The sequence below is a fragment of the Chionomys nivalis genome, chromosome 8, assembly GCF_950005125.1.
Source record: "Chionomys nivalis chromosome 8, mChiNiv1.1, whole genome shotgun sequence".
NCBI lineage: Eukaryota > Metazoa > Chordata > Mammalia > Rodentia > Cricetidae > Chionomys > Chionomys nivalis.
In genome coordinates this window covers 93,676,143-93,700,793 of record NC_080093.1, presented here as the reverse complement: position 1 = coordinate 93,700,793, position 24,651 = coordinate 93,676,143, and the positions used below count along the sequence as shown (strand labels likewise).

The 24,651-nt window shown below is 36.6% G+C and overlaps 2 protein-coding genes and 1 pseudogene across 2 annotated transcripts; all 3 read right to left on the bottom strand.

Annotated features, from left to right (window-relative positions):
- Positions 1-3,903: 3,903 nt before the first annotated feature.
- On the bottom strand, positions 3,904-4,845 carry LOC130880629 (olfactory receptor 51V1-like). Its single transcript, XM_057779758.1, has one exon. The coding sequence runs from the start codon at positions 4,843-4,845 to the stop codon at positions 3,904-3,906; it is 942 nt and encodes a 313-aa protein (XP_057635741.1).
- Positions 4,846-9,225: 4,380 nt separating this feature from the next.
- LOC130880630 (olfactory receptor 52P1-like) lies at positions 9,226-10,179 on the bottom strand. The gene has a single exon (XM_057779759.1). It carries the CDS (start codon positions 10,177-10,179, stop codon positions 9,226-9,228), a length of 954 nt encoding a protein of 317 aa, XP_057635742.1.
- Positions 10,180-18,991: 8,812 nt separating this feature from the next.
- On the bottom strand, positions 18,992-19,948 carry LOC130880464 (olfactory receptor 51B6-like; annotated as a pseudogene).
- Positions 19,949-24,651: the final 4,703 nt, after the last annotated feature.

The following is a 24,651-nucleotide window of genomic DNA, read 5'->3' as shown; positions in this document are numbered from 1 at the left end:
AGTCTGTTTCACAGCCTGAATCAGAAGCCTTAACCCTGAGAGCTCTGACCTGGAATGTTCCACCTCATTGGCTGCTTATCAGGCAGGCCCTCAGGGTCTGACTGGAACCCCTGAGTTGTGCTGTCAGGACTGAGATTCTTCTGTATTACATATCTCACCATCCTGTGTTGGACCTGTCCATTCTTGATTTCTACCAAAGCTGAGTGAATGTGAATTATTATTTGAATTGGAAAGATAGTTTTCCTTTTAAATATTGGATATTCTTGATGTCATCTTAGGGATTTGGTTTCAACTACATAATTTCTGGGTCTAATTGAAATTGTCATGACATAAAAATGCATCAGCACACTATATCCTTAGGGGAAGCTGAAAGCAAGAGATAATACACTTTTTTCCTAAATGGATACCCGAGGATCTGCCCCTTATATGTACTCCCAAGACATGTGGTAGCAGTGCTGGAGCAAAATGGTTATCTAGCATGTTCTGTCAGAGAAAATGGACAAGAGCCTCTGGGAGTCTCCTCTTCCACAGGGTATTAGGGACCACACCGCCCATCATGACACTTTGACAAAACACAGATCATGAGAGTAGCTTACATTGCAGTTGCCTGTAGTAGTCATTGTCTCTGCAGACACTGAGAAATGACTCTTTCAGCAAGGGTGCTCCACACAAGTGTCGGAGAGGAGAAGGTAAATCGGGTTTCAAGGCTTTAGAGTAAGACCCAAGAATACGTCTCTGAGTCAAACCACGAGAAAACAACCAGATGAAATCTTGAAGAATAGAACTCAAGATTCTCCTGTTAGAGTCCATCAAGATAAAAGTCACAATATGCTCCCGATTTGCCCCACCACACCTCACGGAGCCAACAACTACATTTTATTGCCATTGATGAAGAATGGGCATGGGAGAAGTAGGCTGAGACTCATAGAGGGGAACAATCCTCTAGCATAGATTATCAGTTTCTTATTGAGGGAGAAGCAATTTACCTAGTGCCAGTTATACCAGTTGCATTAATTGAACTTTAAATAGATCAGCAGTGTAGACAACCATCAGCAAGGTTTACACAGCAAAAGAAAACTCCAAAATAGAAAGCAGAAATGTCTAAACTTTATGCTTCACTCTAAAGTGGACATATTGCTGTTGAAGGCATTTGGTAAAACATGGCTGAATAAAGAATGATTCAATAATTAGTGTTGTATATGAAAATACCCATTTGCATCAGTACACTACTTGAAATTCTTCCCATTATACCCACTAACAATTAAGGGAAAATATACAAAGAGAAAATTATAAGACTAGAAACCCTGGTAAATCTGATAATTTGAAAAGAAATTAACTCCCTATTATTTCCTAGCATTTACAATCCATTTCTTTTCATCTCTTCCAGAAATTAAATGCTTATAAATCAACCCACAGACTTTCACACTGAGTCTATGGTAAGAACTTGGTATACAGTGGGTATCTGATAATTTTTAAAAAATGGCAATTTTAGAGGGATTTTTAAAATTAAATTGCTAATTGTAGATTCATGACAGAAAAATATATAAAAATAAGAATACATTCCCATTGAGCCTCGTGAATCACACATCTCTAAATGCATGGGGAACAAAATTAAAGCAGAAAAATACTTCGATTTTACCCAGGGCTACACTGATAAGCCCTTATCTCAGCAGCATCACAGAAGGAAATAAATACACACTAAATAAGAGATTCCACCAACTAGTGGGGAAATTTTCAATTATGTGATGCAAATGTTTATCATGTTTTTATAATGATGATTGAAATATAGATTGGCATGTGAAAGAAAATGTTTTCCTTTAATAGTGAAATGTAATACTAAAAGAAATGGAATTTTTAAAATATGAAACAGTACACAGAAATATTAAGAATCTGAAAAGTATTATTTAATAAAAATTATTATGTAAGTAAAAGAGAGCTAGTCCATTAATAAGTATATGGTGATTCAAAATGACAAATCCACACGATAGAAATGAGATACCTCGTGGTCAGCAGTTTGAGTCTGTGAAAGCTAATGACCCAAAATCACCTGCAAGGAGGCTTACAGCATGCTATAATATGCTATGTTTTTATTTTGGTAGTGGCTTCATCACCCTAAGCATTTTTCATAGTTCACCACAGCATGAATTCCATCTAATGTGGATGAGTTACTGTTGGTGATTATGCCTCAATACACCCACCAACAAAAATCAATAAAATTGAGTCGCATACATTAATAATATTTGAATGAAATTTATACAAGTAGGATCCTTTGTAACATTTCTTCTTCTACTTACCATATATTTTATTTATTTATTTGAATTTTCTTTTATGTATAAGAGTATTTGCTCATACACATATAAGTGTACCACATACATGGATAGTGGCAATAGAGGCCAAAATCTAACATTGGATGTTCTGGAACTGGAGTTAAAAGAGCTAAGGCATGGTGTCAATGCTGAGAAAGAAACCCAGGTCAACTGCAAGGGCACCAAGTTTTTGTAACTTCTAAGCCATCGCTCCAGTTCCTTTACTATAGATTTTACATTGGTCACCCATCTATCTAAAACTTCTTTTAAACAAGGAAAATGGAAAGTAGGAAACGAGCTTGATTTGCCTGAAAATAAAACAGACAATAGATGCAAAACTCATGACAAAGTATTTCCTAAAATCTGAAACTTCATCACTCCCTTGGCATTTCAAAATCAAATAACACAAAATAAAATACTATCTAGAGCAAAACGCTGGCAGAAATATTACTTTAGAAACATATAAACACTTTAATACTATATATACCAGAACCTCGAGGTCTACACTAATTTTGTAACATATAAAAATTTTAATGAAAAATCATCCAGGTACTTTAATACACAATTTTAAATGAAATGAGACAGAGATGTGAATTAAAGAAGAACTTGTTCAAGTCACTCAAATCTTCCTCTATCACAGTCACTATTTATGTCACTGTTCATTATTGCTAATTATGATAATTACTCTACTGTACTCTAAGTCACTATGATTTAAGCAGTGAGTTATATTTTCAATCTTCTTACTATTCCTATGATAATATTAGGTAGATATTTGGACTGAAAATCACACCAACAGTAAGACATCTATTGGTTTTTATTGCATTCTGTTTCAACTGGCTAAAATAGTCAATCTCTCAAAATGAAGAGCTGGCTCAGCTATCAGCAGCCATGTCCAGCTACTCACAACCTCCTCTAACTCCAGCTTCAGGGAGACCTGATAATGCTAGCATCAGCAGGCACCTGTATTCGTGTGAGCATATTATACCACACACATATACTTAATTATAAATGATGTAAATTTTTTAAAAGCCCAACATCTTCATGATACTTACCCTCTATTATATCATTTGAATAAATTGAGGAGCAGAGACTATGCAAGTAAAATTAATAGTTTACTGGAGTAATAAGAGTTAAAAAGATAATTTAGTAATTACATGAAGGGATATATTCATAAAAGTTTACTTTTCTCTGAATAGGAAGAAATAAAGGCATCATTAATCCATTGGCCACAGTATGGGAAGAAATTTCCTAGTCAATCGTCATGAGCTAAATCAAACTCATCTTCTAATATAATTGTCAGTTTTTTATAACTTCACATTCTGATTTATATAATAGTTATAAATTTTAAATAAGCTAATGCCAGTGATTCATGCTTGCTGTGTCAAGAAGTAGAAGATCACATTCTGATTTATATAATAGTCATAAATTTTAAATAAGCTAATGCCAGTGATTCATGCTTGCTGTGTCAAGAAGTAGGAGAAAGTTTTATAAAACGTAAACTGTCAGTAAAAGATGAGTTGATTAATCAAGTTCCGGGTCTGATAGTCTTTTTTTGTGACTGTACTCCTTTACTTTTAAACACAGGTTACATGAAGACTTAGGTTCCTTTCAAGGAAAACAGTCTCTGGATTCTCACTCGTATCTGCTGAGTCTTGATACTGTATATGATGGGGTTCATCAAGGGCGGGAAAAGGATGTAGATGTTGCCCATGAGGACCTGAACCAGAGGAGAGAGATGCTGCCCAAATCGGTGCACCATGGTCAGACCAATGATGGGGATGTAGAAAACCAAAACAGCAGAGATGTGAGAAACACAAGTCTGCAAAGACTTCATTCTCTCCTCCCGGGAAGCAATGGCTAGAACTGTGTACAGGATCATGACGTAGGAGGCAAGAATGAGCATTGCATCCAATAATAGGGTGCAAATCACCAGAGCCAGAGCATAGAAGCTGTTGAAGCGAATATCTGAACATGCCAGTCGAATTAAGTCTTGGTGCAGGCAGAAAGAGTGAGAGAGGAAATGAGGTCGGCAGTAATTTAAGAACTTCAGGCGGATTCCTAGAGGAATGAGCAAAGAGCTTCTGCATATGATGGCCACTCCAATTTGCACGATTTTGGCATTGGTTAGGATGGAGGAATAGCGTAGAGGGTTGCAAATGGCAATGTAGCGGTCAAACGACATGGCAAGGAGGACAGCGGACTCCAAGCAGGACAATGCATGAATGAAATAAGCCTGTGCAATGCAGGCATCTAGACTGATATCTTGAACGAAGCCCCAAAGGATGCCCAGCACCGTGTGTACAGTGGACAGCCCCATGCACAGATCTGTGAGGGCTAACATAGCCAGGAAATAGAACATGGGCTGGTGCAAGCTTTGTTCAGTCCGGATCACATGAAGTATCATGCAGTTTCCTAGGAACACCATTGCATAGATGGTTGAGAAAGGAATGGCAAACACAATATAGTAAACTTCTAGGCCAGTAAATCCAGTGAGAACAAATCTAGAGGTACTTATGTTTGATATTAAGATAATAGACATTGATAGACAAAATATTTATAAAGTGTATTCTATATTAAATATGCTATATTTTAATTTCTGGAAATATAGATCTGCTTTGGCAAAGAAGAAATTATTCCGTTTCCATAAGCAGGGAAAATGAGACCTGACCTTTAGTTGTTCATCGCAGAGACCTCTTGTCTAGAGATGGACCATTTAGACCTAGTGTGAACAGATGCCCCGGAACCAGGGAGATTTATGATGAAACAGTAATGTCCGTGGACTTTCGGGACTTAGATTGTATCCTGCACTTCTGAGAGTCAATCCTAGAGGAACACAATGCTTAGTTACAGGTTCACAGTGATGTCATGGCTGGTATGTCTCTCAGGAGGATGTGAAATGCAATTTTCCTCTCTGGTACTGCAGATGGGCATTTCACTCCCCTCAAGTCTTAAAGGATCCCTATGGAAATAGACTGGTTGAAGTAACACAGCTTTCTTTAATATGGACACAGAGAAAGAGAAAGGAAGCAATCTTAGTGGAAAATGAACTTTTTCTTGGGCATCACAGTGCTTCACTCTTGTCTGAATCACTCATCTGTATAAATTATACTTTGTATTTTTTCAATGTGAGGAGCTTAAAGTGTTTTGCCAAATTAATATTATTGTTAATTCTTATGTTTTCATTATAAGATAAAATATCAAGGATTTTGAATTGGGTGGTCTGAAAGCCTATAGTGCTTGTCTTTTCTGTGCAATGTCTATTTGGAATAAGCTTATAGTGCTTGTCTTTTCTGTGCAATGTCTATTTGGAATAAATTGGGCATTACAAAACATGGCATACGCTGAATGACACAGCAGTAATAAAGAAAGCACATCTGAGCCTTGTCTCATACACATCTACATCCAGTACTGTATCTCTGAGAAATTCCACACTGTAAGTAGCTAAGGAACTTTCAATCCTGCCTAACCTGTCCCCAATCTAACTGCCTAAAGATGAGTATAACAACAACCAAGAGAAAGGACATGGGGGTCCTCAACCCTACACAAAGAACTACAGGTCATAAAAAAAATACCTAGAACATGAGTAATCGTCCTCCTCAGAGAAGAGCATACTGATTGGTTATTAGATACCAAATGGTAAGCAATAAAACACAAATACATATAATATTACATTTATTGAAAAAATCTATTTATATGACTGTAAATATATATACATGTATGCAGTTAATACATATATATATGTATGCAGTTAACGTAAAAAGAGAGCATGAACTTGATAAAGACGAAGGAGGCATATTTGACAGGATTTAGAGGGAAAAATGAATGGGGAAACATGAATATTATAATCTCAAAAATGAAAGAAATAGTTTTAAAGAGAAAACATGAGAATGTGGAATGATATTCTAAACAGTTTTTAAAAACCAACAACATCGCCAGGCAGTGGTGGCGCACGCCTTTAATCCCAGCACTTGGGAGGCAGAGGCAGGCGGATCTCTGTGAGTTCGAGACCAGCCTGGTCTACAAGAGCTAGTTCCAGGACAGGCTCCAAAACCACAGAGAAACCCTGTCTCGAAAAAAACAAAAAACAAACAAACAAACAAAAAAAAAAAACCAACAACATCGGTTCATACTAATAAATTAACATACTACATCTTATTTTAATACTATTCACAATCCCCAAGTTACAAATATCCATAATGTTCAGTAGAGAAAGTAGTCTCCCCACCTGCTGAGGGATTTTACTGAGGGAATATATTCTATACTTATTGCCACTTTGACTTTGGTTTTAACATCACATAAAATGTCTTTGTCTTCAGATCAGACATATAGTTATAATAGAAACTGTATCTCTATAAGTAGATTTATTTCTGTACATTTTAGAGGGTACATGTAAGTTTCACAAAGACATTCATTTTGGGAAAATTTGCTTCTGCACTTGGAAAAAATCAGAATAAATGTTTGTAAGTTAATTTTAAAAGAAATTATATAAAGACTTAAAAAGGAGGATTAGGCAGTGTATAGCTCAGGAGTAGACTACAGCTCAGGAGTATATCTAGTATGAACTGTGAATCAGTTTCCAGCACCAACACCAATTTTATAAAAGTGAAGATTGGTACATTTCCTCCTAACTTTGTTTCAAAGCAATAAGTAGATTTTAAATTTTGAAATGTTCAGAATTGTTTAAAATTCTCTCTCTCTCTCTCTCTCTCTCTCTCTCTCTCTCTCTTTCTCTCTGTCTCTCTCTCTGTCTGTCTCTCTCTCTGTCTCTGTCTCTGTCTCTCTCTGTGTGTGTGTGTGTATTTTGTGTGTATGAGTATATGTATTGTGTGTGTGTATGTGTGTGTGTGTGTATGATCTCCCTCCCCACTTTCCTCTTCCTTTTCTCTTTCTCTTCAGTGAGGAATATATGGGAAGAATTTAAAGAAGGAAAAACATGACTAAATATTTTGTATGAAAAGTATTTCAAGTTGGCACAAGATTGAACTAAGAAAATCACATAATTAAGAGGTAAAATTTAAAAAAATCAATTTCCTAAGCTGGCAAGATAGCTCAGTGGGTAAAATCACTGGCAATTCAAACTTGCCAACCTGAATTTGACCCTTGGATCTCATGACAGAAGAAAAGAATAGATTCCTGAAATGCACACACACACACACACACACCAATAAATAAAATTTAAAATTTAATGAGTTTCTAGATAGTCTGTGTTTACTTGAACAATATATATTCTATTGTTGTTAGATAGCATATTTGATAAATATTTATTTGGTTATGTTGGCTAACTGTGTTGTTTAAAGGTAATGTATGCTTGCTGATATTCTTGTTGCTGTTCTCTCAAGTGCAGAGAAAGAAGAGATGAAATTCATTCCCTTAATTGTGCCTGTGTTTAGTTCCTTTTTCTCTGTATCTTCTTTTTTGAAGATTTTCTATAAGATGAGTAGTCGTTCAGATTTTAATGAAGAGATCTCTTCTTCATTGTGAAATCTGAACATAAACCATGTCAAAGTCAATTAATATAAAATCTATTTTATTCTAAACATGATGCTCAGAGTTGTTTATTGTTTTGTGTTTAGAAGGAATAAGCATTTTTTTCTGTACTCAATTTTAACCCATATGTGTTTTTACAATGAAAGTACATTTCTGTAAAGCAAGATAGAGTTGGCTTTGTTTTCAGTTGTTCAGACTGTTAATAATTGTGGCCATTAATATAGTTGCTTTACAGATTTCTGCTTGTTTTCATTCTTTTCCATCTTTTGTTATCTTTCCTTTATTTAATGACCCTATATCAAAAACAATGTGAGTTCTTCATTCAGAAAACACAGCTTGTACTTGATTTTGTACACTCTGAAAAAAATCTGTCTTTTCATGTGTATTTAGACAATTCACACTCGCTGTGATTATGCTTATAGTTGGAAAGTTATCACAATATTTGGAGCAACTTTCTAAATGTTCATTTACTAATTTTCCTTTCATTTTTTTCTTTTATAGGTTTAGTTGCATATTTTTAAGAATTTTAGTATCTTATTTCCATTTGTATCCTTTAAAGTGTTTAGTGGTTTGTCCTGGAGTTACCAATGTGCAGATAAAAATAATATACGTCCATTGTCAAATATTGTTACACTCTAGGTCAGGGAGAGAAGGTACCATATGATGGAAAACCCCCTCTCATCCTTTACAATATTTATGATGATCATTTTTTCTTATCTTATTCCTTATAGTCTTGTGATTAGGATTGCCTTAAATGATGTGATACACACTAAACAAAGAGTAAGAAGAACCAAACATTTTACCTCTACTTAGTCTATTTTGATTTTATTTCTCACTAAGCATGGATTCGTGTTTTTACATCTCCATTATCCTTACATCAGAAACTGTTATAACATTTGTGCACCAAAACATTAAGCTCCTGGACGGCCTGTCTCCAGCCATTTGACTTGACTGGTTCTTCTGTATTTCTGGTCTCTAGATTTTATGTTAGAAGTTTGAAACATAATTTTTCTGATAAATTTAAGAAATATCATTAGCTTTAGACATTTTTCAAATTGTTTTGCAGGGTTTAAGGATAGGATTAGTGATTTCAATACATACTTTATAATGGAAATAAAACAAAATACTAAATAAAGTTCTTCTAGATGCCTAAATATTAGTATGGAGAAGTTTAGAGTGTGAGAAGATGGTTATAAATAAATTTAAGTTGAAATTGTAAAACTTGTTAAATTTGTGAATTAATTATACAGCTCTATAAATATTTTGTACAAAATATAATTGAGTGACTATAAAGACATATTACATCATAAAGCATGTCTTTTAGAAATATTAGTTAAACTAGAATAAAATGTTGAAATGAGAAGTTAACTATTATTATTGTACTCTGACTTCACGGAACAAAATCTGCTAAAATAAATTTTACAGTAATGTTTTACTTCTCAGAAAGTTTCTTATGTGTAAAGAAAAGATCTATCACTCGATCACGAATCTGTTTGGTCTTGACACCATACACCACTGGATTAACTGCAGAAGGTAGTAAGAGGTACACGCTTGCGACAATGATGTGAACACTTGGAGGGACCTTCTTGCCAATGCGGTGAGTTAGGAAGCTAAACAGTGCAGGTGTATAAGAGACGAGCATAGTGCAGACATGTGCAGCACAGGTGCCCAGGGCTTTAGAGCGGGCATTCTGGGAAGAGAGACGGAACACTGCTTGGAGGATTTTTACATAAGATGTGGCTATGAGTCCTAAGTCCACTGTGATCACTGAAAGGGCCACTGAGATTCCATATGCTCTGTTAATGAGAGTGTTAGCATTGGCCAACTTCACCACAGCCATGTGCTCGCAGTAGGCATGATGAATGATATACTTTGTATAGTAGGGCAGCCTCTTAATAAGAAGAGGACATGGCAAAACCATTAGCACACCTCTGATCAGGCCAGCTAGACCCAGTTTAGTCACCATAGATGTTGTCAGGATTGATGCATAATGAAGGGGGATACAAATGGCCACAAAGCGATCAAATGCCATGATTACTAGGATGGCTGACTCCATGATGCAAAGAGTGTGGATAAAATACATTTGTGTTAGACAGGCATCAAAATTGATCCAATGGGCATCAAACCAGAAGATGCCAAGCATCTTCAGAGCTGCAGAAGTGGCAAGACACATGTCATTCATCGCCAGCATGCAAAGAAAGAAATACATAGGCTGGTGGAGACTTGGCTCTAGTTTTATAGTAACAATGATTATGCTGTTCCCCATCAAGGTCAGGACAAACAGGAGACAGACAGGGATGCCAATCCAGCAGTGAAAGTTTTCCAACCCAGGAATACCAACCAGGAAGAAAGATGTAATGTGTTGACATGTAACATTGACTGTCATGTTAAAACCCAATGTGCTGCCTGCATAGTGGAAAATATCAAGGGTAGTGCTCTATAAACAGAGAACAGCATTGTAAATTCTTCTTTGGTCCAGAGTCACTTGAAAACACTTTCCCAGAAGGGATGGTTCAAACAAACCTCTGAAAACGCTAAGAAAAATGACTTCATGCTTTCAGGTTCAGCATTTCAATCTGAAAGGAAAATACATTTATTCACTACTTTTGCTGAGTTTCAAAGCTTACTTCAACTTTTCTCATTTTTCTTCTATAGTAGTGGATCATTCATAAACTAGTATATACCTTGGTTATTGCTGGTGATTTTTTTCCAAAAAGAGTAAATAAAATTCAGAAAATGCTCACAAATAGATCTTATTTAATGGGTGCAAGAACATTCGATCATTTCAATTCATAATTTTATCCTAGTGTAACTAAATTCTTAGACATTCCATTAGGATCTGATAGGCACCAAGAATATAAAATTGTAGACATAAATAATCTATCACTCTTCAGAAACAGTCAAGCTCATTTCGTATTGCCAATAGTAAAGTCATATATGCTTCCATTTCAAAGTTGTGTGACGCTGCAGATTACAAAATTAATTTAGAAGTCCCACGAGCAGAAAAGGTTGAAAGAAAGTGGTTTAATGACACAAACGAAGGAAAGGAAGGCTGGTTGTTTGTTTCACAGTTGCATTTCCTGAAATGATTTCTGACTGTCTACCATCAGGTCACAGACTACCTTCCTTGTGTACGGCAGAAGTATCTCCACACCCTGTCACTTGAAACTGCCCTATTACAGACATTTAATGGATGTTTATCAACTAACAGTGACTTCTGTTATTATTGTTTAAGAAGATTAAGTTCTAAAAAAGATGGCTTGAGAGACAGTTTAATACAAGCACACAGAATTAAGAAATAGAAAGATGCATAGTCAAATATTTAAAATTGTTGGTCTAAACCCATGATTTAGAAATAAACCCAGTTTACTATCAGAGCCACAGCTCTGTAGACTGAGCCCTTCCTCTTATTCGGGTGCTAACCCTGCCTAGTGACGGGAAGACTGAAGGACTCATCAGTCAGGGTTTTCAATCTCAGCCGTCAGCATGGATTCTTAGGTCTTGTCCTCTAACTATATCCCTTAACTTTTACCTGAATCATTCTCCTCGAAATTAGTTTCAACCTAGAACCACAACTGTGGACTATTGTCTGCCTTTTCATAATTCAGCAGCATCCATGTGTTTCTCTGGAAAGTCTTTTTTTGCCTGTTTGACTACGGCTTCTGAAGAGACAAGTTGGGATACCTTAATTAACCTTAAAACCTTCTATTCTGGAGTGTTGCAAATATATTTCTAAAATGTTCTTACTAAAGAAGCAAGATTGTTTCCAGTACTGGGAATAAATCAGAGCTTGAATTTTTACCAGTAAACTATATTCAGAGCTGAAATTACCATGTGCCACAGAAGCTTAAAGGCTTAGGGATAAGAAATTAAGGAAAAACATAAAGTTTCAGTTACAGAAAGGTTTTATATATTTACCAAACATCTACTGTTTGTAAGACCACCAGTGACTTCCTTTGGAGAGGCATTAAGCAAAATCCAGTTCTTGATTTGATCCTGAAATAATTAAACCTATAAAAGGCTGATTGGAACTTAAAAGACAATCAAATTAAACAGGAAGTTGAGACTGTAATATCACCTAGAATTTAAAAAGAAAGATTTTCTAAAAAGTATAAATAAAATTTTTCATGATAATTAAAATCTTATTATTTTGCTTCCAGGAAGTTCACTTTTATGAAGACAACATACTGCCTTGTACCTAAAAAAAGAGGAAAATTAACTCCAAGAAAAGCTCCTTGGCAGAGCCCAGGACCACAGACTTGCAGCCCATACTGGGCGTGTGATCTGCTTACAGCATCTCCCTCCCTGGCTTACTGTTAATAGAATCCCCTGCAGTATAATCTTCACACAGTACTCCTCAAGATTACTCTAACCTCTAACGTGTGTTGACAAAATTTTTTCATTTCTAAACCCAGAAAATACTGGATTGCCTCATAGAGTCTGAGCAGTGACGTCCCTTCTAAATGTCTGGGAACAGTCCGTAGCCTGGAACTCTCATCCTGACACCAGAATATAACTCATGAGAAAGACTGTGACATTTTGATGCAGCTTCCTTTAAATGCACTTTCTGTTTTATCTTACTGTGTTATGATAACACACATAAAGATACTCCAAACTGAATTTACTTTAATGCCTATATTTTTTCAATCATAGCTAACTTTGAGATTCTTTTAGTGTTCTCTATTTAGTGTCTGGTGTCAGTATTGTTCTTTAGGAATTAAGTACAAAAGGCATTTACAAAAATACAATAAAAACACAGTAAATTCTTACAGATCAGAAGTTTTAGCATCTTCTTTCTTCTCAGAATTATTTAAGAGATTTTTCCATCCTTGTCTGAATTACCTGCTGTTACAAAGATTATTATTTTTTCAAAGGTATTTCCAATCTCCATTCACTTCAATTTCCTCCATGGACTGGGTGTTCTCCAAATTATTTAAAAATTGATTTGCACAACTATAAATAATCCTGCAACAAAAATAGTCAATATTCTTCCTGAGCAATAAAATATTTCATAATAATTCTATTCTCACTACCAAATCAAATTAATCAAATTCCTACTTGCTTCATCTAGATATGTAATACCACTGGAATCTGTAGGGCTCTTCCTTTCCCATTCGATTTTATTTTTTTTTTTGTGTTTAATATCATCTTATGTTCTATGAGACCAGGGAATAATGGTTCCATCCACCAGAGAGCACATGATCAAGTCAGTAGTTATGACTGCTCATGTCTTAGCCCAAAACTCAGGAGGGCCCTCAGATTCACAGGGAGATGCCCCCTTTGGGGTGTAATGCTAAAGTGGAAAGAGGATGGGGACAGCCTGAAACACACAGCAGTGCGGTGCTCCTCAGCACTACCATGTTAACTCTGCACATGCCAAGCATCTGCTATAACTTGTGATTTTGTCCTTTCCAGAGCAAAATTTTAGTGCTGTACAATCAAGTCATGGAACTTAAATTTTGAACATTTATATTCTTTGGGGAAATCTGGGGAAAGACTACGAACTTCTGGTAAATTTTATTTTTACTATATCTCAAGTGCACTCCAAAAGTGATTAGCTACTGCCATAACATTTATGTTACTATTGTACAAGTGGACACATCTTTCCAAACAAGTATTATTATAGTCTGCATGGTCCATATCTTAATAAGACTTTTGGTTATGTTTACCCCAAAGTATCATATATAGAAACTTATAGCTCTGTGAAAGCTGTCCAGTAAGGAAAATTGGCTCCAGGTAAATGCTAGGGCATGGTTCTCTGTGGCCCAGGGTTTATGTTCTTGGTATCTTCATGGAAAGATCTGACTGTCAAAGTCCTTCCCTTTAGTTAACTCTAGCCTAAGAAGCACTGACATAAAACTGATGTCCTTCTATATATGTGTTGCTTGTATTGATTAATGAATAAAGTTGTTTAGATCAAAGGCTTAGCAGGTAAAAATCCAAACAGAGATATAGAGAAAATGTGGGCAGAGTCAAGGAGATACTATGTAGGTGCCTAAAGGTGAAAAATGCCAAAATATTACCAGTCGTCTTTAGCCTTGTGGTGATTGATAGAAATTTAATAGAAATGGGTTAATTTAAGATATAAGAGCTAGCTAGGAAGATGCTTGAGCCATTGACCAAATAGTGTTGCAATTAATTTAGTTTTTGTGTGATTACTTGGGTCTGGGCAGCCAGGAAATAAACAAGCAGTCCCCATTTACATAAAACTAATCAGTATAGTTAGTTTTGTTTTGTTTACTTCTCTAAGTTACTCATAAATTCCAGAAGTTCTGTAAAATAATCACCATTTTGTGACATGTTCAGGATGACAGAGTCCAGAGATAGGGTGCAGGGACATGAAGAGAAATGAATGACTCATCAATCAGTGTTATGTTATGATGTTAGTATTTTATATTGTTTATATATATACATATATGTTATTATTTTATATATGTTGGTAAGTTCAGTGGTGGCGCACGCCTTTAATCCCAGCACTTGGGAGGCAGAGGCAGGCAGATCTCTGGGAGTTCAAGGCCAGCCTGGTCTACAAGAGCTAGTTCCAGAACAGGCACCAAAGCTTCAGAGAACCCCTGTCTCGAAAAACCAAAAAAAAAAAAAAAAAAAAAAAAAAAAATTGAACCACAGGTTCAGGTATATTTTTATGTTTTTAATTGAAATATAATTACAGAAATTTCTTTCTTTTCTGCCTCCAGAATCTCACAGCTACCTTCCCTCAAGCTCCTCCCATGACCCTCACTCTCAAATTGATTGTCTCTTTTTCTTTTACTATGTTTGTTGCATGCTCTTGTACACATGTGCGTGCACGCACACACACACATTTACATCAAATATATAAACTAATTTGTATACATTTAGAACTTTTTGTCCTGTTTAGTTAATTTTTGTTTTGTCTATGTGGTTTCAAGGATGACCAATCAATATTGTGCAAAAAGCAATGAAATTCATCCCTATGAGAGGTTAATTTTCTTCTATTAGAAGTCATTAATTGCCTGTAGTTCTTTGTCTAGGGAAGTGATCCTACAAAGAGTCCCCCTTCTACATTAATATGTCCATTTATAAATATATTATTTTTATCTTGCTTGCAAATTTTAGAAGAGATTTCACAACAAATATTCTGAATCTTGCACTCTTTCTATCCCCTCTTCATCCATGCTCTTTAGCCATAGATGTACAAGCTGTGATGTAGATGTATCCACTGGAGCTGAGCTCTCTACAAACTGTTGATCTCTGCATTGTGTTCTTTATGATGATATCCATTTGCTGTAGAGAAGAGTTTCTTGATGATGGGTAGTTACTACACTTACATCAGTGGATTTCAAGCTAGGAATCACAGAGGAGAGAATATGTGCTGTTTCTCTTTCTGGGTCAGGGTTACCTCATTAACCACAATCTCTCCAAGATCCATTTATTTCTCTTCGATTTTTGCAATTTCATTTTTCTTTGTAGCTGAATAGTATTCACCGCTATGTGTATGTATCACATTTTCACTAAAAATTTTTATGATTTTTTTCATTACCTGGATATTGTGAATAGGGTAACTACAAACATAACTGAGGATGTATGTGTTGCTAAAGTGTCATAGAACCTGAAGCACCCTTTGCTTGTGCTCAAAGAAAGATCAAAAATAACTTCAAAAGGGATTTAGAGTCAGAAAAGATCATTTATCTTTCAGTTACAACCATTTATCCATCATCTCTATTTTTCCATCCAAGAAAATGGGACTAGTCACGTCAAGGTCTGGAACTCTGTGTATCAAGATCTCTTATGTAGCCTTATCTGTCTATTCTCCAAATAAGACTTTTTTACATGACTTTATTAAGAGAAAATGTCTACTTCTACTCAGCACTGGCTGGGACCAAACCTACTGGGTAAATGGTTATCTGTACTAAAATTATATTTCTGGCTTAATTTCCTAATATTTGCTTTATTACTTCATAAATATTTATTTATCAAAATTGTAACTTGGTATACTTTTACTGACATGCTTTTCATAGAGTAACCACTGTGAATTGATGGCTATGTGCAGCTCATTTCATTCAGTGCAGATTTCTGGAAACAACAACCACTTCCATTTGACACAAAATAAAAAAAAACCCACTTACCACTAGGTAAACAATGGCCAATATAAGAAACCCATACCTCAGATTACAGTTTTGATCCAAATATTTGCATACTGTAGTTTCAAAGACTATATAGGAATGTACATGTCAGGTGCCATATGCTCACCAAATAAAATGTGTTGCCATAGTACAACAGCCAACACCAAAGTGAGATCTTTACATAGTGCTTCATATTGTGAATATATTATGCCATATCATAATGTGGGATTCCCCTCTGTATGCTGTGAATAACACTGGTTAATAAAGAACTGCTTTGAGCCTGTAGCTGAGCAGGGCAGAATAGAGGTAGACAGGGAAACTAAACAGAATGTTGGGAGAAAGAAGGCAGAATCCAGGAGAAACCAAGTAGCCCCATTGGAGACAGACACCAGAACTTTACCTAGTAAGCCACAAATTATAAGAAATGGGTTAAATTAAAATGTAAAGATAGACAATAAGATTTTAGAGCTAATCAGCCAAACAGTGATTTAAATAATATAGTTTCTGTGTGATTATTTTGGGTCTGAGCTACCAGGCAGCCGGGAAAGAAGTGATCTCCTTACAACAAATTGGCATACAAATGTGGGTAACTACATCCACATAAAAATCCGAGAAAGCTTAAAAAGGAATTCTAGATACAAAAGAACAGAGTTAAGCATGGTTTGGTAGTGGCATTTTCTTGAATGTGTTCTGTTTGCAAGAAGCAAGCAGAGGCATGGCTCCTTTAAGAGAGGTTTTCCTGATTCAGCAGTAGCAGAACAAAAGCTACAGTTTTGAAATGCTGGCTTTCTGGGTTGTGCTACTAGCATGAACTCTAGCTCTTTCAGGATACTGAGCATTTAAATGGGGTTTGTAAGCAGCATATTACAAACTGGTAAATGGCTAGACATAGACCCGCTGCATACGTGGAACTTAGACAATGTGCATGGCTCAGAAAATGGACTTATTCCACCATGTTGGACTAGATGGGACAAACAGGCAGGGCTATAGGTGACCTAGCAATGCCTCAATTTAAGCTTTTAAGAGTGCTTAGAATTTTAAGAAGCGCTTCTGGACAGAAAAGAATTACAGATATACAATAGGACAGATTCAGATATAAAAACCCTTTAAATGAGTCACAGTATTGGATAAGTGTATTTAAGCTTGGAAGAGAGAAGAAAATGAGTATAGAGAGCTATAAAAGGAAGTAAATGGTTTAAAACAAAGTCTTTAAAGAGACAGAGTACAGACAGTCATAGATTAAAGGAGTAAAGATAATAAAATAAAATTAAACTTGTAAAAAAGTAACAGAGTAATAAAAACAAGCCACATAAAGATGGACAATACAAAGAGAATCTGGATTATGTATATTATTGTGTTTTCTTTGAATTTTTTGACTGTGAGTGAGCTAAGTATAAAGAGACATTTTATTGTATGGACTGCTAAGATAAGCCAACATATATATTTTTAAGGTATCTTGAATTCAAAATATGGGTCTAAAGATATGTTGCTTTGGAAAAGAGATTCTTCTTTCGTATCCACAGAAGATGAGAACCTGTGGATTGTTTCCAGACTAATATAGTTTGATGAATCAAGACCATCTGAAAGGTCTCCTTGAACACCCCTCAAAAACTTATTTCACCCAATAAGCATTAGGAAGAAGTTTGGAGAGAACTACACCCATATTCTGAAATATTGCTTATAAATGTTTGTTTATATTTAAAGAGGAATATGCTATGGAGATTTGCATTGGTATGGATCTTGGTCTATGGATACAAATTTAAGGTCTTGATTAAGGTATTATGTTTGTCCAGCTCATTTTAAAATGTAATGTATAATTAAGAAATAAAGGTTAATAGATAGTCATCTATGATAGTCAAGCCTGTAGTCATGTTAGTTAGGTTTTCTAGATGTACAGAAATGTATTTCAGATGGATAAGCATTCTTCGAACCTTTCAAAGACTACAGAATATGGCATTTAAAATGTTTTAAAAACTTAAGGCTTTTCATGACAATAAGACACATCTATTCCAGGCAGCACCAATTACTTCAAGAGAAAGATGAACATTGAAGAAGCTCCTTATGGAGCTGGTTAGCCATTTGGGCAAGAAACTGTTCTTTCTTGAACTGCTTGACTGGACTTGCAGTACTGACAGAGAAATGACTGCTGAACTTGCTTAAAGCTGAGACCATCCTTCAGGGTTCCTGCTGCATAAAAGAGTCTACTAGGCATTCTGCAGGACACAGAAAAATGTGACTGACAAACTGCCAATATAGGTGGAACTGTCTTTGAAATTTCCTGCTTCATGGAAAAGTCTGCCAGATACTATGAGCCTGTAGGCTGAAGATGAATGCTCTAACGGTACAGAAGAAATTTGGGTGACTGTCCAGGCAGCTAGATGTCTCTGCCATTTTAGAGTTTTGGAAGTTGTTTACATTGCACTTCCTGTTTACTTAGGTCATATTATATCCTTCTGGAGTCTTTAATGGAGTTAAAGAATTTATAGTTATAATTATAGTTTTCCTTAGTTATGATAAGAGATAAAGTAGATATAAATATTGCAACTGTAACTCTTGCTTGATACTTGTCTTGTTATATGTAATTTTACTATGTTAAAGTTAAATCCTTCCTTTTTATTTAAACAGAAAAGTGGAGGTGATGTGGGATTCCCCTCTGTATGCTGTGAATACCATTGGTTAATAAATAACTGCTTTGAGCCTATAGCAGAGCAGGGGAGAACAGAGGTAGGCAGGAAAACTAAACTGAATTCTGGGAAGAAGATGGTAGAGTCAGGGAGTAACCATGTAGCCAAAGAAGGACGCCAGAACTTTACCCAGTAAGCCACAGCCACATGGTGATACACAGATTACTAGAAATGGGTTAAATTAAAGTGCACAAGCTAGCAGATAAGCAGTGATTTAAATAATATAGTTCCTGTGTGATTATTTCAGGTCTGAGCTGCCGCACAGCCAGAAACAGACAAACCTCCTTATAACAATATCACATCATTAATAAACAATAATCAGGCAAATTTCTATTGGAATATTTTGCTTAGTTTCTTTCTCATGAAATTTTGCCAACTTCTTCAGATTTCAGGAGTTGTCCTTAGAGAATAGTCAGAGTCGTGTTCTAGAACAAGGCAGGGAAAATAAGTGAAGTAAACCACTCTGAATCTGTCTGGTCTTAATGCTGAAGATAATAGGGTTCATAAAAGAAGGGAAAAGGAAGCAGATGTAGCTCATTGTTATGTGGACCACATGAGGAATATTCTTTCCAAACCTGTGAATAAAGGTCAGACCAACCACAGTGAAATGGAAGACCAGGATGCAACAGATATGGGAGACACATGGGTTGAGAGCCTTAGTCTACTCTTCTGTAGAAGCAATGCTCATGGCAGTCTTGAGAATCAAAATGTAGGAAAAACAAATAATCAGAAAATCCAAAAGTCCCATACATACCAAATACAACAATAATTGGATAGAGACGATTGAATGTGATGTCAGCACAGGCTAGCCTGATGACATTTTGGTGTAGACAGAAAGCATGAGAGAGTACATGGGATCGACAGTAGGGAAACCAATGCAGGCGAATGATTATTGGCATGATTGATAGACTAGCCCTAATAAATACACCCACTCCAATATGTAATACCCTAGTGTCAGTAAGGATGGTGGTGTATCTTAATGGGTTGTGAATGGCAATGAAATGGTCATAGGCCATGGCAAGCAAGACCCCTGACTCTACAATAGAGAGAGTGTGGATAAAGTAGGACTGAGTGAAGCAGGCTGCATGACCAATCTCCCTGTGATTTAACCACAGTACACCCAGCACTATGGGCATGGTGGTCAATGTTACTCCATGTCTGTAGCTGCCAACATACCTAAGAAATAGTACATGGGCTCATGGAGGTTGTGAGCATCCTTAATGAGAAAAAGAAGAGTGCCATTGCCAAGCAGCATGGAGATATAGGCCATCAGTAATGGGAGAGAGATCAGTTGATGGGCCTTCTCCAGTCCTGGGAAGCCAGTGAGCAGGAATGGACAGGTGGAGAAATTGAGCCAAACTGTAGACATTGCAGAGGAAAATTTCCATATCAGGTATGAGAATAAAAATCAGTTCTTTGGAATCCTCAGGGCAAACAGGCAGGCGGGAGTTCCTTTGTTTCACTGGCCTGCCTGCACCAAGCAAGGTAGGCGCTTTGTTTACGAACTACCCAACCAGCACGGAGATCTGAGCTCGGTACCAGGAGAGACATCATTGGGGTGAGTTTGTGACGCGGCAGCAGCCCAGGACAGGGAACTCAGAAGTTCCTCACCCACCCCTCTCCCTCCTGGGCTCCCTGCAGAGACTCTACTCCCTGCAGACTGCCTCTCTGTTCCTATCCCACCCAGCTTGCATCAAGAACCCTTCTTCCTTCTGCTCCCTTCCTTCTTTGGGCACATAACACCACCTAGCTCAGCCTGTCTGGGCGCTGGGGGCGAATCATCAGGGCAAACAGGCGGGCGGGAGTTCCTTTGTTTCACTGGCCTGCCTGCACCAAGCAAGGTAGGCGCTTTGTTTACAAACTACCCAACCAGCAAGGAGAGCGGATCTTGGCACCAGGAGAGCCATCATTGGGCACAGAGATCTGATATTGTCACCAGGAGAGACATCACTGGAGCACCAGGAGAACCATCACTGGGGAGTACCATCACTGGGAAGGTACAACAGTAGGCAAGGAGGCCTGATCCTGTAAAAGAAGATCCATAGGAGAGCATTCGGAGGAAGAGATGGGCAGGTGCCAATACAAGAATTCACCCAACAATCTGAAAAATAATATGAAACCACCAGAACCCAGCGACCTCACATCAGGAGGACATGAACACCTTAATCATGAAGAAGTAGAAAAAATTGACTTTATGAAAGTGATTGACGCCCTTAAACAGCATGTAAAAAATGCCCTTATAGAAATGGATGAGAAGTATAACAGAAAGTTTGAAGAATTGAGTAAATCAGTGAATGATACCCCAGGAAACCAAGGAAAAACAATCAAACAGATAATGGAAACAGTTCAAGTCTTGAAAACTGAATTGGAGGCAAAGAAGAAAACACAAACAGAGAGCCAGCTGGACATGGAAAATCTAGGTAAACGAATAGAGTCTACAGAAATAAGCATAACCAACAGAATACAAGAGATAGAAGAAAGAATCTCAGATTCTGAAGATACCATAGAGAAAATAAACACGCTGATCAAAGAAAACAGCAAGGCCAACAAATTCTCATCACAAAACATTCAGGAAATATGGGACACAATAAAAAGACCAAACCTAAGAATAATAGGAATAGAAGAAGTGGAAGAAGCACAGCTCAACGGTCCAGAAAATATATTTAATAAAATTATAGAATAAAACTTTCCCAACCTAAAGAAAGATATACCTACGAAGGTTCAAGAAGCATACAGAACACCGAATAGGCTGGATCAAAAAAAAACATCCCCTCACCATATAATAATCAAAACACAAAGCATACAGAACAAAGAAAGAATATTAAGAGCTGCAAAGGAAAAAGGCCAAGTTACTTATAAAGGTAAACCTATCAGACTTACACCTGACTTCTCTATGGAAACCATGAAAGCCAGAAGGTCCTGGATAGATGTACTGCCGAAACTAAGAGACTGTGGATGCAAGCCCAGACTACTATACCCAGCCAAACTTTCGTTCACTGTAAATGGAGAAAACAAAATTTTCCAGGATAAAAACAAATTTAAACAATACGTAGCCACAAATCCAGCCTTACAGAAAGTAATAGAAGGAAAATCACTAACCAAGGAGTCCAACAATGACCACAATATCTCAGACAACTAGAGACCCTTCACCAGCACAACACAAAGAAGGGAAACACACAAAATTTACTACTAAAAATATGACCGGAGTTAACAACCACTGGTCATTAATATCACTTAATGTCAATGGACTCAACTCACCTATAAAAAGGCACAGACTAAGAGATTGGATACGAAAACAGGATCCAACATTCTGCTGTTTACAAGAAACACACCTCAACTACAAAGACAGACACCTACTCAGAGTAAAGGGTTGGGATAAGGCTTATCAAGTTAATGGACCTAAGAAACAAGCAGGTGTGGCCATACTAATTTCTAACAAAGTTGACTTCAAACTTAAACCAATAAGAAGAGATGGAGAGGGACATTTTCTACTCATAACAGGAACAATTCAACAGGATGAAGTCTTAATCCTGAATATCTATGCCCCTAATACAAAAGCACCCACGTACGTAAAAGAAACATTGCTAAAACTCAAGGCAGCAATCAAACCACACACATTAATAGTAGGAGACTTTAACACTCCTCTCTCACCAATGGACAGGTCAATTAGACAGAAACCTAACAGAGAAATAAGAGAATTATTGGAGGCAATGAATCAAATGGACTTAACTGACATCTATAGAATATTCCACCCAAATAGGAAAGAATATACCTTCTTCTCTGCAGCTCATGGAACCTTCTCGAAAATTGACCACATACTCGGTAACAAAGCAAACATCCACAGTTACAAAAAAATATCTGTAACCACCTGTATCTTATCAGATCACCATGGATTAAAGCTAGAATTCAACAACAATGCTACCCCCAGAAAGCCTACAAACTCATGGAAACTGAACAGTCAACTACTGAACCATACCTGGATTAAGGAAGAAATAAAGAAAGAAATTAAAGTCTTCCTTGAATTCAATGAAAATAAAGAAACAACATACTCAAACCTACGGGACACTATGAAAGCAGTCCTGAGAGGAAAGTTCATAGCACTAAGTGCCCACTTAAAGAAAACAGAGAAAGCACACATTGGAGACTTAACAGCCCACCTGAAAGCTCTAGAAAAAAAAGAAGCAGACTCACCTAGAAGGAGTAGAAGACTGGAAATAATCAAACTAAGGGCTGAAATCAACAAAATAGAAACACAGAAAACAATTGAAAGAATCAATGAAACAAAAAGCTGGTTCCTGGAGAAAATCAACAAGATTGATAAACCCCTATCCAAACTAATCAAACGGCAGAGAGAGAATTTGCAAATTAATAAAATCATAAATGAAAAGGGGGACATAACCACAGACACAGAGGAAATTCAGAGAATCATTAGATCTTACTACAAAAGCCTGTATGCCACAAAACTGGAAAATGTTAAAGAAATGGACACTTTTTAAGATGAATACCATATACCAAAGTTAAACCAGGACCAGGTAAACAACCTAAATAGACCTGTGAGTCGTGAAGAATTAGAAGCTGTTATCAAAAACCTCCCTTCCAAAAAAAGTCCAGGACCAGATGGTTTCAATGCGGAATTCTACCAGAACTTCCAAGAAGACTTAATACCTATACTCCTTAATGTATTTCACAATATAGAAACGGAAGAGTCATTGCCAAATTCCTTTTATGAAGCTACAGTAACTCTGATACCAAAACCACACAAAGACTCAACCAAGAAAGAGAATTAAAGGCCAATCTCACTCATGAACATCGACGCAAAAATCCTCAACAAAATACTGTCAAACCGAATCCAAGAACACATTAGAAAAATTATCCATTATGATCAAGTAGGCTTCATCCCAGAGATGCAGGGCTGGTTTAACATATGCAAATCTATCAATGTAATCCATCATATAAATAAACTGAAAGAAAAAAACCATATGATCGTTTCATTAGATGCTGAAAAAGCATTTGACAAAATTCAACATCCCTTTATGATAAAAGTCTTGAAGAGATTAGGGATACAAGGGCCATACCTAAATATAATTAAAGCTATTTACAGCAAGCCGACAGCTAACATCAAATTAAATGGAGAGAAACTTAAAGCCATCCCACTAAAATCAGGAACATGCCAAGGCTGTCCACTCTCCCCATACCTCTTCAATATAGTTCTTGAAGTCTTAGCAATAGCAATAAGACAACATAAGGGGATCAAGGGGATTCGAATTGGAAAGGAAGAAGTTAAACTTGTGTTATTTGCAGATGATATGATAGTGTACTTAAGCGACCCCAAAAACTCCACCAAAGAACTTCTATAGCTGATAAATACCTTTAGTAATGTGGCAGGATACAAGATCAACTCCAAAAAATCAGTCTCCCTCTTATACACAAAGGATATGGAAGCAGAGAGGGAAATAAGAGAATCATCATCTTTCACGATAGCCACAAACAGCATAAAATATCTTGGGGTAACTCTAACCAAGGAAGTGAAAGATCTATTTGACAAGAACTTTAAGTCTTTGAAGAAAGAAATTGAAGAGGATACCAGAAAATGGAAGAATCTCCCTTGCTCTTGGATTGGGTGGATCAACATAGTAAAAATGACAATTCTACCAAAGGCAATCTATAGATTCAATGCAATTCCCATCAAGGTCCCATCAAAATTCTTCACAGATCTTGAGAGGACAATAATCAACTTTATATGGAAAAACAAAAAACCCAGGATAGCGAAAACAATCTTATACAATAAAGGAACTTCTGGAGGCATTACCATCCCTGACTTCAAACTCTATTACAGAGCTACAGTTATGAAAACAGCGTGGTACTGGCATAAAAACAGAGAAGTCGACCAATGGAATCTTATAGAAGACCCGGATTTTAACCCACAAACCTATGAACACCTCATTTTCGATAAAGGAGCTAAAAGTGTACAATGGAAGAAAGAAAGCATCTTCAACAAATGGTGCTGGCACAATTGGATGTCAACCTGTAGAAGAATGAAAATAGACCCATATCTATCACCATGCACAAAAC